The 14,450-nt window shown below is 47.0% G+C and overlaps 1 protein-coding gene across 1 annotated transcript in view; it reads right to left on the bottom strand.

Moving 5' to 3' along the window:
* COL20A1 (collagen type XX alpha 1 chain) overlaps positions 1-14,450 on the bottom strand; it is a 193,068-nt gene that overhangs the window by 14,303 nt on the left and 164,315 nt on the right. The window contains exons 34-36 of the mRNA XM_084854383.1: positions 13,433-13,468; positions 6,361-6,427; positions 5,721-5,909 (exon numbers count right to left, since the gene is read on the bottom strand). Coding sequence (XP_084710509.1) covers positions 5,721-5,909; positions 6,361-6,427; positions 13,433-13,468 — 292 coding nt within the window. The remainder of the gene's footprint in view (positions 1-5,720; positions 5,910-6,360; positions 6,428-13,432; positions 13,469-14,450) is intronic.

Here is a 14,450-nt window from a genome sequence, read left to right as displayed (position 1 = left end):
TTTTCCCAGTCTAAATCACCCCCCTGAAGTTGCTACTTGCTGCAACTGGGGTAAAACATATAGATGCCTTAGTGGGAAAACTTCTTAGTGGGAAAACTTCTGCTTTGGGGCAAAGGGAAGGGGGAATTCAGAACTGACAAATTCTGCAGGGGAAAAGATTAATGCCCTCTCCCTCCATTCAGTATCCCTGATCCAATCTGGAGATGTGTGGGTGGTCTCATTGAATTAAACAGGGCTTTCTCCCAAATATAGGACTGCAGCCTTAGTCATCATGAAAACTGTGAGAAAAGCACCCTTAAAATGTGGACTTCTTTTTATTTGCTGCCTGGCTGATAATTCTATAGCAGTTTGTAGGGGGAGGGCATCGTATTTCCAAATTCTAGTCATTTGGACTAGATACTTAAAAATGTTTTTAAATAAAGGCTGGGGTTTTGTGGATTGTACTAAGTGCCTTCCAACCACATAAATCTACCTTGTACCTTGAGGAATGCAAGGTGCCCATTCCTACTCTAGGTGAGGTATGGCCAATCCTTCTTCATAAGACATTTTTGCTAAGCCTTTTCAGATATGCCCCCCACCAACACACCTTCACCATGACTCAGCCAGTTTAATATTGTTCAAATGAACCTCATCATGCAGGGGGTCATGTGTATCTGCATCCAGGCGCTCAACCACAGGGATCTGCTTGCATGTGCAGATCTCTTTGGCACCATCAGGGTATGCTTCTGTTCATACACCCTAAAGCAGCTCTGGGCTTTTGCATCACAGAATCACACTGTTGAACTCAGCTTATGCTCCATATTGCATCCCTTAAATAATTGTCCCCATTGTGCCAGCTTAGCCAATTTGCTTTCTAGTGCCTTTGATTCTCTCCCCACCCCTCACGCCCATGAGCAACATTTCAAAAGTACCTTTGGCAAAAACAAAACCCCCAATAAAAATGCCCCTCCATCAGCTCACCTCATCAGTCAGTTTAATAGAGAAGTGCTGGATCTCCTTTTCCTTCCTGCCAGACGTATTACTTGTAAAGGGGCAAGATAAGCAACGGTTTATTAGGCTGTCATCTGACAAGATGTCAGCCCAGTTTCACCACCCTCTTCTCAGGAATCAGCCTGTAAGACCACAAAAGGCCAACTACAAAGCCTAATATCCCCTCCTCAAGTTCAGTTGGAAATGCTTCCTACTGGGGCATCAATATAATCAGTTGGATTGGCAAGCCAGTTCAGGAGCTACAAAAATATCAGAGTGGGCAAGGGAAGAAAAACAGGTTGACAGATTCAGGTTGGTGAGTGATCTACTCTCTGAAGCCTGCCAATTAAATGCCTAACTTGGACTCTTGGCTATAATGAGAAGGAAACAGAAACGAAGGAAGCTTAAGTATCTGTCCTTGCTCTTGGCTAGCCTTTTATTTCTCTTTCACTCTCTTCAGCTCTAATGATAATGCAGCCTGAGCCACTCTGGAGCAGTGTCTAAAGGGGTGGGTGGTGGGTGGGTGGGGGTCCTTGAACAGATGGAGGCTTAATCCTTGTATTAAAACCAAAGGAGCTGCCAGAATGACTCAGCATTTGCAATAAAACAAAGAGTTGTGGTAATGCCTCCTTCTCACAAAACAAGACAGCTTTTCGCTCTGGGCCAAGGCGGCAGGGAGATAAGCTAGCTGGTCCCCCCCCCCCTTCAGCTCAGAAGAGAGCTAGTCCAAAAATAAAACCAAGGAGTATGTGTTAGCCTGCTGAGTTGTGTGATAAGCTTCTTTCCATGTCACTGTTTCCTATGTTGGAAAAAGAAAACCGTATTGGCCAAGAATGCTGCCATCTTGACAAAGGCCTGACAGAATAATAGAATGTGATTCTTCATGGTCCAGGAGGCCAGGAGTTTAACCCAACTGCTCTCCCCTAGGGCAGGAAACCCTCTGCCTACAGCATCCCAAGTAGAGATGGGACGGGCGTCCAGTTGGGGCTCGAAGCCTGGTGAGAAATCACCAGTTTGGCCCCCGCAGTGCCAACCCACAGACCACAGCACTTGCCTGACTCGGCGCATGCTGAGTTGGGCAAATATGTGGACCTCTGGTTCCTCAGTGAGCCGCCTGACACTGCTGCCACTGTAGCAGGGACATGAGGGGGAGAATGGAACTCTCCCCCTCTCCTCCCTTTCCACCTCTGCTACAGCGGTGGCAGAGGGAGGGTTTGCTACAGGCTGGCCAGAATGCTGGAATAGACAGGCCTTTGGTCTGCTCCATCATGGCTCTTCTTAGAATCATATAACCATAGAATAGTAGGGTTGGAAGGGGCCTACAAGGCCATCGAGTCCAACCCCCTGCTCAATGCAGGAATCCAAGTCAGAGCTTCCCCGACAGATGACTGTCCAGCCTCGTCTTGAACACCTCCAGTGTGGGAGAGCCCACCACCTCCCCAGGCAATTGGTTCCATTGTCATATTGCTCTGACAGTCAGGAAGTTCTTCCTGATGTTCAGCCGGAATCTGGCTTCCTGTCACTTGAGCCCATGATTTTGTGTCCTGCACTCCGGGATGATCGAGAAGAGATCCTGGCCTTCCTCTCTGTGACAGCCTTTCAAGTACTTGAAGAGCGTGATCCTATCTCCCCTCAGTCTTCTCTTCTCAAGGCTCAACGTGCCCAGTTCTTGCAGTCTCTCCTCACAGGGCTTTGTTGTATGTCCGTGCATACAACCAGCCTGTCCCGCCGCCCCCTCCAGGGTTCACATAGCCCAGCTTGTGGAGGTGGGTGGCAGTGGCAAGTCATGAGTGCCTGTGCTCGGTGGGCACAAGTGAGTCCGTTCATGCCTAATCCCAAGTGGATATGTGGCCAATCCAGGGCTGGCCCAAGGCATTTTGCTGCCTGAGCCAAAGGACAAGTTGGCACCCCTCCCATTCCATGTACAAAATCTGTCTGGACATGCAGATGAATCTGTCTTCAACACTATTGATGAGGCAACATCCTCCACTGAATCCAAAGGAAGCAGGCTAACGTAAGGGGCACAGAGTAGGCTGCAAGGCACAGAGCTCTCTCCTTGAAGAGCACCTTGCTGCTGCCTCCCACCATCTGCCACCTGAGATAACTGCTTCACCCTGCCTAATGGTAGGACCGGCCTGGGCCAACCTTCCAACTGAAGACTTCTAAGGAAGCTGTTGACTCCCACTGGAACATAGGAAGCTGCCTTATACCAAGCCAGGCCATTGGTCCATCTAGCTGAGTACTGTCTACACCAGGGGAGCAGAACCTCTTTTGGCCCGAGGTCCAAATTCCGTTTTGAAGAAACTCCTGTGGGCCTCATTCCAATGGTGGGTGAGGCCAAAGGCAAAAGGTTGTGGCAAAAATACTAACGTTATTGGCATATTTTAGCTGAACGCTCTTACTGCCAGCCAGGAACTAAGCCTTAGGAGAGGCATTTCACCCCTTTAGAATGGGGGGAAACTGCACAAAAGCCAGGAAAGGAAACCAACAAATGATAAGTGGCTAGGGGAAGGGGGCATGGTCTTCTGGGCCACCCCGGAGGGTGGGACTCCTGGAGGGCTCGACTTGACCCCCAGACCTGAGTTTCTGCACCCCCAATCTATGAGAACTAGTAGTGACTCTCCAAACTTTCTGATAGGCATATTTCCTAGTCCTATCTGGAGGACTGGGATTGGACCTGAGACATTCTGCATGCAAAAATTATGGCCCTTTTCAAATTAGTCCTTCCTTCTCACGCTAGTTAATTTGCTCCCAAGTACTAACAATAACAACAACAACAACAACAACAGGCATTGCACTTTTAGACTGTTCATAACATTCTGCATACTTTCACCAATTGCAATCTTTATAACAACCCTGTAAGGCAGGTCAGAATTACTATCTCGCATATCGTACATGAAAATGTGATATGAAGAGTGAATAGGGGGTTTTCATATATGTATACACACACACACACACATACATATATACATACACACACACACACACACCCTTCTATGTTCTGGCCAGTGATGAGTTTTGAACTGGGGAATTTCCTGATTCATAGCTCAGTCTCTTAGCAGCCATGCTAACCATTTCAACTCAAATACTGGCCCTGCTTTTACAAGTCTCAAAATAGCCACATCTTGATGTTACAGGAGGGATCTTGCTATTTGTTTTTGGTTTAACAAAGGTTAGGGGCAAGTTACAGGGGGTTAAGAGAGATTCTAGCACAGGTGGGTAGCTGAAGCTCATTTTATTTGATTCCACATATCTGAATACAAGTGTTGGCATCTGGGACAGAAAGAGTATAGCTCCATTCCATGAGTATTGCAGCAGGCCTATCAGATGTTCCTAGAAAGCCAGAACTCTAAAGGAGCTATCCAGGATGCAGAACTCTATCCCCAAAATTTTGGGGGTTCAGCACCTTGGATAGGTCCTTTGGAGTTTGGGCTGGTTCTGAACTGAGTCCCAGAATGGATTCACAACCCCACTGAAATCAGAGCCACCAGCCTCCATTGAGATGGAAGTGGAACTGAAGGGGAAGTCTTTTAAGGCTCATGTTAAAATCCAAGCTGGAGAAGAATTTGGGGGTTGTAAGAGGCAAGCATCATAAGCCCACTGAGACATGTTCCCAAGCCTGGAAATATGAGCCTTCATGATGTTTGTACTCAATGCTGGAACACAACTGCATAGCTGCACAAGGAGTGGGAGGGAAGAACATTGTTTCCTTCAAGAGATCCTTGTCAGGGTGGAAACTGAGCCTATAGAGACCCAGAGCTAGGGATGTACGAAAGTGACTTACCTTTCGCGGATTATGTTGATGGGGGGGGGAGGCTTTCTGTCCCTCCCCCCGGAATCCTGACGGGGGGGAGGTGATTCGTTCCTCCCCCCCGGAATCCTCGATGGCCAGCTGTGCTCCGCGGCAGCTCCGCGAAGCAGCCGGCCAGGCCCAGCCCAGCCCAGAGATGTCCGCAGCCGGATTTTTTTTTTTTAACAAGACTGGAAATGGCGGCGGCGGCGGCGGCAGCTGGTCGAAAGACCAGCCGCCGCTGCTGCTGCCGCCAAAGCCACCGCTGGAGCCGCCGCTGCCCAGAAGATCCGCCCCAGGTAAGTCTCGTCCCAGGGGGGATCCGCGGGGGGGCGGGGGGGCAGGCTGTTCCGCCACGGAGTTCTCACGGAGATCCGTGTCGGAATTCTCTGACATCCCTACCCAGAGCAGTTCTGATTCTGAGGAGGATCAGCAATCCGTGGGAGAGGAGCCAGCTCATCCCTCACAGACACAGCAGCTGGCAGAGATTCCTCCTGCTGGCATTCCTGAGATAGATAGTGACCCTGGCAGTGAGGAAGTGTGGGAGGGGGGCTTGCTGGATGCTCAACGCAGATGCAGGGAGCGATGAGCGATGGAGGGCATGGAAAGGAGGCGTAGCACCTGTTTGGAGTGCAAGCAACGGCCGCCTCCTGTGGACCCAAGGGAAAGAGGGAGGATCTCTCCCTAGCCCATAAGTTCAGGGTCTTCAAGTGACTCTCCTTCAAACAGGAATCAACTGCCTACTTGGTGCAAAGGCCACTCTGCTGTTCATTTCTTAGTTGCTGGTGGTTAGCATTTGAAAGAGTCATTAAGTTGTAAAAGGATTAATGCCTTGAAAAGAATCCTTTAGTCTGTGTCTTGAGTTGGCTATTGGAGTCTACTGAAAGAGGCCGCTAGGGCGCCTCCTGACAATCCTGTTAAAGGAACACAGGGACTATAGTAGAAACACTTCTCTTAATACCTCTTTCTCCTGGATAGCCATCTCTGCCTGGCTGGCCGGGCATGCCAACTTCTCCTCTTTCTCCTTTCATGCCAGGGGGCCCAGGGAGACCAGGGGGGCCAGGCTCTCCAGCCTTCAGCTTGTCCTCCCAAATTGGAACTGGCTTCCGTGAATGTTCATGAATGAAGGAGTCAAACTTTAGCACATGAGCTGCCAGGGGTGGGGTGGGGGGATAAGGAACGGAAAGAAATAAGAACATACAATACTGTAGGGTGACAAAATGGCAACTACCGCCCAGGATGAAATGGAGAGAAATCGCATGCTAATCCTGGGTTGTGTGCAATGTCAGTACTACTTAGAGTGGACCCAGTGAAATGAACGGAACTTCAGTTAGTCATGGTTAACTAGAAACAGAGCACTGGAAGGGATCCAGGTGTGATCACAATCCAGGTCCGTAGCAGAACGATTCACACGCATGACCACCAACACCACAGAGACTAGTGTAGAGAAATCCATTCAACCAGTTAATGGGGAGGGTCCCAGCAATATCAGTGGACTTGTAAGGCTCACAATGTAGTGGTAGAACCTAAATTGCTCACAAGAGAGATGCTCCCCTGGGAAGGAGTTGGTTATTCAGACTGAGGGAGAGAGTTGTACTTACATTGAATCAGGCGCTCACAAGCCTGATTAACTAGATGATAGATGGTTGATAAGGACTGTGCTTCACCCTAAGGGGGGAGAGAGGATTAAAAAGTGTTCTCAACATAAGGCAGATGTAGCACTGGACCAGCCCAGAGACCAAAACGAACCTGTCAACTCAGGTATTGCACCAGGAAGAAGCCGAGATGCAGGGAGCTTGTTCTACACTTTATTCCTTATGGTTTTAGCAAGCAGCAAAAGATTCCTGAGTTTAGTAACAATCTTAATTTTGGAAAGATGCAGAGAACATATTGGTGCATATATGTGATTTATTTATTTATCTATTTATTGCATTTATACCCCGCCATTTTTCCTCTTGCAAGGAACCCAAAGGCGGCTTTAATCCCCCCCCTCTCCATTTTATCCTCACAACAACAACCCTGTGAGGTAGGTTGGGCTGAGAGTCTGTGACGGGCCCAAAGTCACCCAGTGAGCTTCCATGGCTGAGTGAGGGCTAGAACCCGGATCTCCCGGCTCCCAGTCCAGCACTCCCACCACTACACCACACTGCCTCTCTGAGTAATGGTAATTAGGCAAGCACTGAATTTGGCAAAAAAACACACCCCGAATTCTGAGGTGGTATATTCCAAAGAAGACTAGATCACCTGGTCTTTCTGAACATCTGAACCAATTCTTCTCACAGGCTGCTCCATCACTATGGCACTCTCTTTCTCTCTCAAAGACTTGTCAAAGACTAGGTGTGTGTCTTTTGGGGACTGTTGCAAGACCTTTTGACTTTTGGGGTTCCCTGGTGTTGGGAGTGGCCAGACGTATACTTTCAGCTTGGAATGCATTTTTGTATGTGCTTTAAATAGGCTTGACATTGAAAGGACACATGTATTGTGTGTGTTGTTTTTATAATGTAATCCACCTTGCACCTAAGAAATAGAATGGTTTGGAGAAGGAAGGGGAAAGGGAAAGGGGAAAAGGGAAGGCAACATGGTTAAATAGCAAGTGATATTTCAAGGATAGTAGGGAAGAAATAGTTTGGGTTTTATTGAAAAGGATGGGGAACCTCATCCCTTGGTCTGGCCAGTGCAACCCATTGTAGGGATGCTACAGATATCCATTATTTTCTGTTCTCGATGCAAACAAAATATGCATATTTGCTTTTATGGAAAACTGTCCAGGACAACCAGCTGGCTTGTGGATATCTTATTCTGATCCAGAAAAATAATAAGAATAAAGGAGAGGGAAATGGGAATTAAGCACCAAGCCAATCGCGCATTGGATACGCAACATTAATTCAGATCTCATTCTGCTATGGTCTGTGATTTTAAGTGGAGATCAGGTTGTGCATTTAACCCAGCTGGATATGTATGCCATGTGCAACTGTGATTCGGATGTACTCTGCAAAAACTGCATGTCTGCTTTTATGGAGGCGAATAATGCCAGGATGTGATGTATTACCAACTGTCATTAGACAGGCCCCCATAATTCTGACATTTAGACATCTCCTCAAGACCCACACCTAAAGTGTGATCCATCCAGCCACAGCCTGTACTGTACAGCGAAGTGTGCTGTTTTATCAGTGATTCTTATTTTTATTACTGTGTAGTTCTATTGTTATATTTTATTGTTGTTTTGATGGTGTGATGCTGTATGTTCACCGCTTTGAAACTTTGTGGAAAATGGTATATAAATCTGATTAATAAATCAAATAAACAAATAAGACAGAACTATCTGTGAAGATAAGAAGTCAGGTTTCACACATCCTTCGTTGCATACCATAGGCATTAGCCATTTTTCCCACCAAAGAGCTGGGGGTGGGAAGATAGTACCCCTGTCTCAAAAATCCACATGCTCTCCCAAGGGCACTCACTCCTCTTGAACAAGTGGCCTTCAACACTCACTTGTATGGTGGGGGTAGCTCCATTCATACACCCCAACGCTCCCCTTTTCATAGTCAAATGGGATGGTACAGTCGGCAGCAATTGCATGCAATGGGTTAGATCCAGGATCTGTCTTCTGTGAGAGGAAGGGAACTTCCACAACAAGAAGGGATCCGCCTTGCCTTATTTTGGGGGATGACCTCCTCTCCATTCCCCACCCCACACACCACAGCTCACCTCTTTCAGCCGGGTCTCCCGACTTTCTGTGTAGCAGTTTCAAGGGCTGCCATGGAGAGGAGGAGGCAGGGATGGAAAGGCTGGCGTGGGGAGGTGGCAGTGAAGTCAACTTCTGTCAGCACAGTTGATCCAGTACAAATCTGGATCCAACCCAATATTTGTGCAATATCCTCCGTGGATGGATGGACAAAGGCTAGGCAGACTCCCCATTAGCAATACATATTCCACAATTAATCATATATATTTATTTCCAAGCCCACCTGCTCTATTTCTTTGTCTCTCTCCATGTGAACTTAAGCACACAGAATGTGTTAATTTTAAACATCAATAATTCCTTCCACTTAGTCCTGAAAACTGCTGCAAGAATTTTGAATTAATAAATGACTACTTTAGGCAACAGTAAATCTAAACACAATTATATCCATACATGGCTCCTGAAGAGAATTCAAGCAGAGTTCTGATGTTTAAAATAAGGATGAACAAATATTGCTATCCAAATGGATTTATTTCTGAAAATGTAATGAATATTTAATTCCAGTTATCATTTCTTGTAACTGAAGACTCAAACTCTACTTGAAGTGGCATGCATCTATCTATTATCTACCTACCTGTCTACTTAGGTTGCAGCAAGTAATAAAGCAATCAAAATGCAGAAAACAATGTGAAAATAGACATTGTTATCATCCATAAAAGCCCATAACAAAATGAAAATTGAGTCCTGTGTGATTTTTGGCAATACCATCTAGATAGATGTGCAATCTTACCCCCAAATTAAACAAAAAACTGGGCAAGATGCTCAGGACATAAAGATGAAAAATGCTATCACATCACAAAAAACATCAGAAAGCAAAAGCTAGAGGGAGTGTGAGTGGCTTAAATATCTATATCTATATACTGGAAAAAAAATGTTAGTGAAAATGATAGAAAGCTTTGTGCCTCGTCCTGATAATACCTGCAGAGGTAATCTAGCAAAAGCTTAAAACCGATCAGTCAGCCAAAAAACCCATTGGATGCTCAGCATATCTTAGAGCAGATGTGAGAAGTTGAGCTGAGGAAGAGATTCCATGAAGAAACCTCCCCCAGCCTGGTGCTCTCCAGATGGGTTGAACTACAACACCCATAACCCCATTGGCCATGCTGGGTGGGAATGATGGGAGTTGTAGTGTAACACAACAGGAGGGCACCAGGTTGGGGAAGTATCTAGTATTCCCATCCTCAAAAAATATTTTAATATTGGGGACTTTTAAGGACAAATACTGGAAAATATGGGAGTGGGGATGGAGGAAGATTAATATTTAGTCGAATTGATCTAGTATCTTGATTAATATTTATTGGTATTGATCCAAAGAAAAGGCAGAAGTGCTCAATTCCTACTTTGGCTCAGTCTTCTCCCAAAAGAGGGTCTGTGAGCCCCCTCGCAAAGGCGAAGTACAGGCTGAAGGGGCAGGATTGCAGCTTGAGATTGATAGGCATATGGTCAAGGAACACCTAATGACTTTGAATGAGTTCACATCTCTGGGGTCAGATGAACTGCATCCTAGAGTAATAAAGGAACTGACAGAAGAGCTCTCAGAACCACTGTCTATTATCTTTGAGAAATCATGGAGGACGGGCGAAGTGCCAGATGACTGGAGGGGGGCTAATGTTGTCCCTATCTTCAAAAAGGGTAAAAAGGAGGAACCTGGGAACTACAGGCCAGTCAGTCTGACATCAATCCCTGGGAAAATTCTGGAGCAGATGATAAAGCAATCAGTCTGTAAGCACCTTGGAAACAATGCAGTGATTACTCAAAGCCAACATGGATTTGTCAAGAACAAATCCTGCCAGACGAATCTGATCTCATTTTTTGATCAAGTAACCTCCCTTGTGGACTGTGGGAATGCTGTGGACATAATATACCTCGACTTGAGCAAAGCTTTTGACATTGTGCCCCATGATATCCCGATGAGCAAACTAGCTCAAAGTGGGCTAGATGAAACAATGACGTGGTGGATCCACAGTTGGCTACAGAATTGGACTCAAAGAGTGCTTATCAATGGGATCTCCTGAACATAGGTTTCGTTTGTTCTGAACTTTGAGATTTGTTTTTAAAACTTTGCATGAACATGTATACACAATTTTCTGCACATGCCTCCAAATACATGCATTTTTGTATGCAATTTTGCCTAATATATACCCTCTCTCTTTTTTTTGCAAGAAATGTCCCTAATAAAAGTTATTCTCACTAATACAATTTTATATGCATTTTAATTGGAAACCTCCATTGCAAATTTTGCAGAAGCGTGAATTTTGAGGGATAATTGAGTTTTGGTTCGCATAGTGGGTCAAACATGCAAAATTAGGTAAGTTTGCATTAAAATGTAAATTGAACAAATTTCTCCCCCTCCCCATTCCTAGTTTGCAGTAAAGGGAGGGACAGGAATGTATGACAATTTCATTCCCGTTCGCAAAGTATGTGAATATGTCCTGTTTGCAATCCCAAACACAAAGGCAAGCTGGAATGCAATTCTTGGGAACTCTTGGCAATTTCCTGAGCTTACATTTGCATTTGAAAATGCACACTTCCAAAAATGCATGTGTCCCCCCAAATCCATATCCCCCCCAATCCATATTTTCATGCTTTAGCCTATGGGGGGAAATGCACACCCCATAGGCTAAAGCACTGAAGAAAATACACTTTTTAAAAAAGCCACTCGAGTTCAGGAACTCAAATGAAATAAAATGTGTTTCAAGGAAGAATTTGGAGATACTCAATGAGTTCAAACATTGCATGTTTGCCCATCCCTAGGGCAGGAGAAGGGGACACTGGGAAATCGCACTTCACTTCCTTCGCTTTAAAAGCACAAGAAATGTGTTTGCCGAGCCAGCCAACTGCAAACTTCGATATCATCGCAACTCCTGATACAGTACCATTGGCTCCTCCACTGGTTTAGTATATCCTCCTTGATGTGTTCTATGTAGTGCTGTGCTGGAAATTTCTCCCACATTTTTTTCAACATTCTCATTCAATTTGATAGAAAAGAAATGGCTTTCGAAAAGAAATTCAGAGGAGGAAAAATTCTCATGGGTTGGGGGTGGGGTTCTTGTCATCACCTTATTTAGGAGGTGGCTGAGGAGTGTGCATGAATGTCCTGTCTGTCATTGTACAATAATCCCTGTGGCAGCCTGAGGCCTCCTTGGCTTCCCGCACTTCAGTTAAAGCCAATAGGGCTGTGCACCGCTTTGCCCGAGGCCCAAACCCTGAGTCGAAGTGGGCTGCTTCGGGTCACTTTGAGCCCCTTCCAAGGTGAAGCGGAGCAGGCATAAAGCGACCTGGGGTGGGTCGGGGGCTCAGTGCGCTTCGGAGCTTCGGCATCCCTGACGCAGCTCTGCCAGCGCCTCCAGGTCCTTACCTGAGCAGCCCACCTCTGTTGCTGCCACCCTCTTCTCCACTGCCATTTTTTCCTCGTCCTCCTCTGCCGCCGCCGTCATCACCGCCGCTGCCGCCACCAGGTCCTGAGGCCTGAACGTGCACTGACAGTTATTGCAGGGAGTCGCCATTTTAAAAATGGCAACTTCCAGGAATTTCCAGGAGGCGGCCATTTAAAAAATGGCGACTCCCTGCAATAAGAGTTGGTGTGCACCCAGGCCTCAGGAGCTGGCAGCGGCAGCAGCGGCGATGATGGTGGTGGAGGAGAAGATGGCGGTGGAGATGATGGGGGCGGAGAAGGCAAAGGTGGAGGCATCAGCAGTGGAGGAGGACAAGGCGGCGGCAAAGTAAGGAGCTGGTGGTTGAGCGGTGGTTTCAGGGGAGACCCAAAGGGGGGTTCGGCATCTGAATCCTGCCTCCAGTTCGGGGCCAAGTCAGGTCAGGGACCCCCCGAGTCAGCCCGATCCGAATCGGGCCTGCCTCCGAAGCCATGAAGCAGCTTCCTAGTCAGATCAGGGGGTCCCTGCACAGCCCTAAAAGCCATCATAAGGAATTCCTCCCATGGGTTTTTTTCAGTTCAGGAAGTGCAGGTGGCCTGGGAGGCTGCAGAGCAATGGAAAGATGTGTGATAGAGAGCGAACACACACACAGCACCCTCGGCCCCCTTGCAGTGCTTAGGTAAGCTCAAAAATGCCACCAAAAGAAATTCAAAATTCTGCCTCAGAAAAGTGGAAGCCTCAACACAGTTGGTACTGTGGCCACTTGCAGGAGCAGTGCAATAAGCCAAAAACCCTGAGGAAAAAAGAAAGATGCTGTGCTAGGGATGGCGGACAAATCTGCCATGGACTCCAATGAGGCTGGATTCTTTAGAATCTGGCCCCCCGGAGTCCATGGTGGAATGGACTGCTCCCCCCCGCCACCCTGTGAAGTCCAGTTGGGACGGACCCTACCTGGCACCGGCCGGTCCGGGTCCGTCGTCTTCGGTTCACAGCCATCCACTGCCGGGCTGCGGACGCAAATGGCGTCTGGTGTAGCAGATGCCATTTGTACCTCTGCCCTTGGCCATGATAGGCTATGTAAATATTTATGTAGCCTATCACGGCAAAAAGCAGGGATGCAAATGGCATAGCTGGACGCCATTTGCATGGCAGCGGACGGAAGTCTAGCTGCAGACAGGCCTGGCCGGTGGCTCCGTGGACTCGCCACAGAGTGGAACCAGCTAGGGAGGATTCCGGGGGGAGGGACGGATCACCCCCCCTGCGGACCCCTTCAGCGGACTGGTAAGTGGGTTTTGTACACCCCTACGCTGTGCTACAACTCTTGCCAACAGTGAGCCCAATCTCTGAGAAACTGCTGGAGAATTTCTCCTCCCCTAGGAGAAATTCAATGGAAGTGTCCCCCCATCCATTTTTTTGCCCACAAATAGGCTGGAGAATTTTGAGAGGCAATTTGTGCACAGCTCTGCTTTTAATTCCATCCAAGGTGGTGGCCATCATCACAATAAAACTTTGGATGGCCAGCAAAGAACATCAACAAAGAAAACCAACGAGACTCACTTTCTCTCCCCTTTCTCCTTTTGGACCAGGCAGGCCCTGGAGGAAAACACAAAGCAGAAGGCAGTTCAATACATATTTTCCCTTATCTTGGGGGCACTGAACAAAAATGAAAAGGTTATTTCAACAAATGCCACAGTTACAGCAGCCTGCCCATGTTATTCTCAGGGAAAATGTGCAAACTTCACACAAACTCCTGGAGGTGGAAGTCAAAGTGAGACCAGTTTTCCATAAGCCCCCTTTGCAAGGGTATTTCTTCTTTTGAGCAATAATAAGTGCTTTCCTGCAGATAGTGGGCAAATGGCCTCCAGGGGTGAGAAGGCTTGGTCAAAAGGATAATTCATGTCCTTATATAGCACAATCTGTACACACAGTGCTTTGCAAGGAAAAATAAGGAAAACATCCACTCCAACCTGATCTGCTTAGTGCTGGGATATGAGACCACCAAGGAATATTCGGAACATCACCTTGAGTTCCATGATGAAGGAAATGTAGGATATCAATGTACTGATTTCTTGGACCTGCCAAAAATCCACACATTCTTGTAGAGTTAAGCAATTGTTCATACACTGTGCAGCAATGGATCTAAATGGGACTTTATGAAGCTGGTACGCAATGGTGCTGATGATGGATTGATCTTCTACTGAAATGGAATAAAGCCACTCTTCAGTTTGGTTTTACTCTGGTTTTATATTGTTTTTATGGCTGTTTGGTACATTGCATGGAGGACTCTTACGGTAGAATGCATCTCAGAATTTTAGAAGTAGGTAAGTAAATGAGGCAAATCTCTCTACTTGCAAATGCACAATTAAGTCACATCTCTGTGTGCTTATAACTGAGGAATGATGCAGAGTTAAGACAGTTATGAATAGGGATGGGGGAGAATTTCTCCCCGAAACTTCGGGGGGCCGAGTGCCAACGTATTCGGCCCCCCGAAGTAGTTTCGGGGAGAAATTCTCCGCCCCCCCCACCCCCCGCACCCCCCCGGGATGGGACTTACCTTTCCCGAATGTCCCTCCCG

Source organism: Heloderma suspectum, chromosome 4 (genome assembly GCF_057233095.1).
Source record: "Heloderma suspectum isolate Gila_16-S chromosome 4, 16-S_ref, whole genome shotgun sequence".
In the NCBI taxonomy this organism is placed as follows: domain Eukaryota; kingdom Metazoa; phylum Chordata; class Lepidosauria; order Squamata; family Helodermatidae; genus Heloderma; species Heloderma suspectum.
Note: the sequence above shows the minus strand (reverse complement) of the source record. Positions and strands in the feature narration are given on the sequence as shown.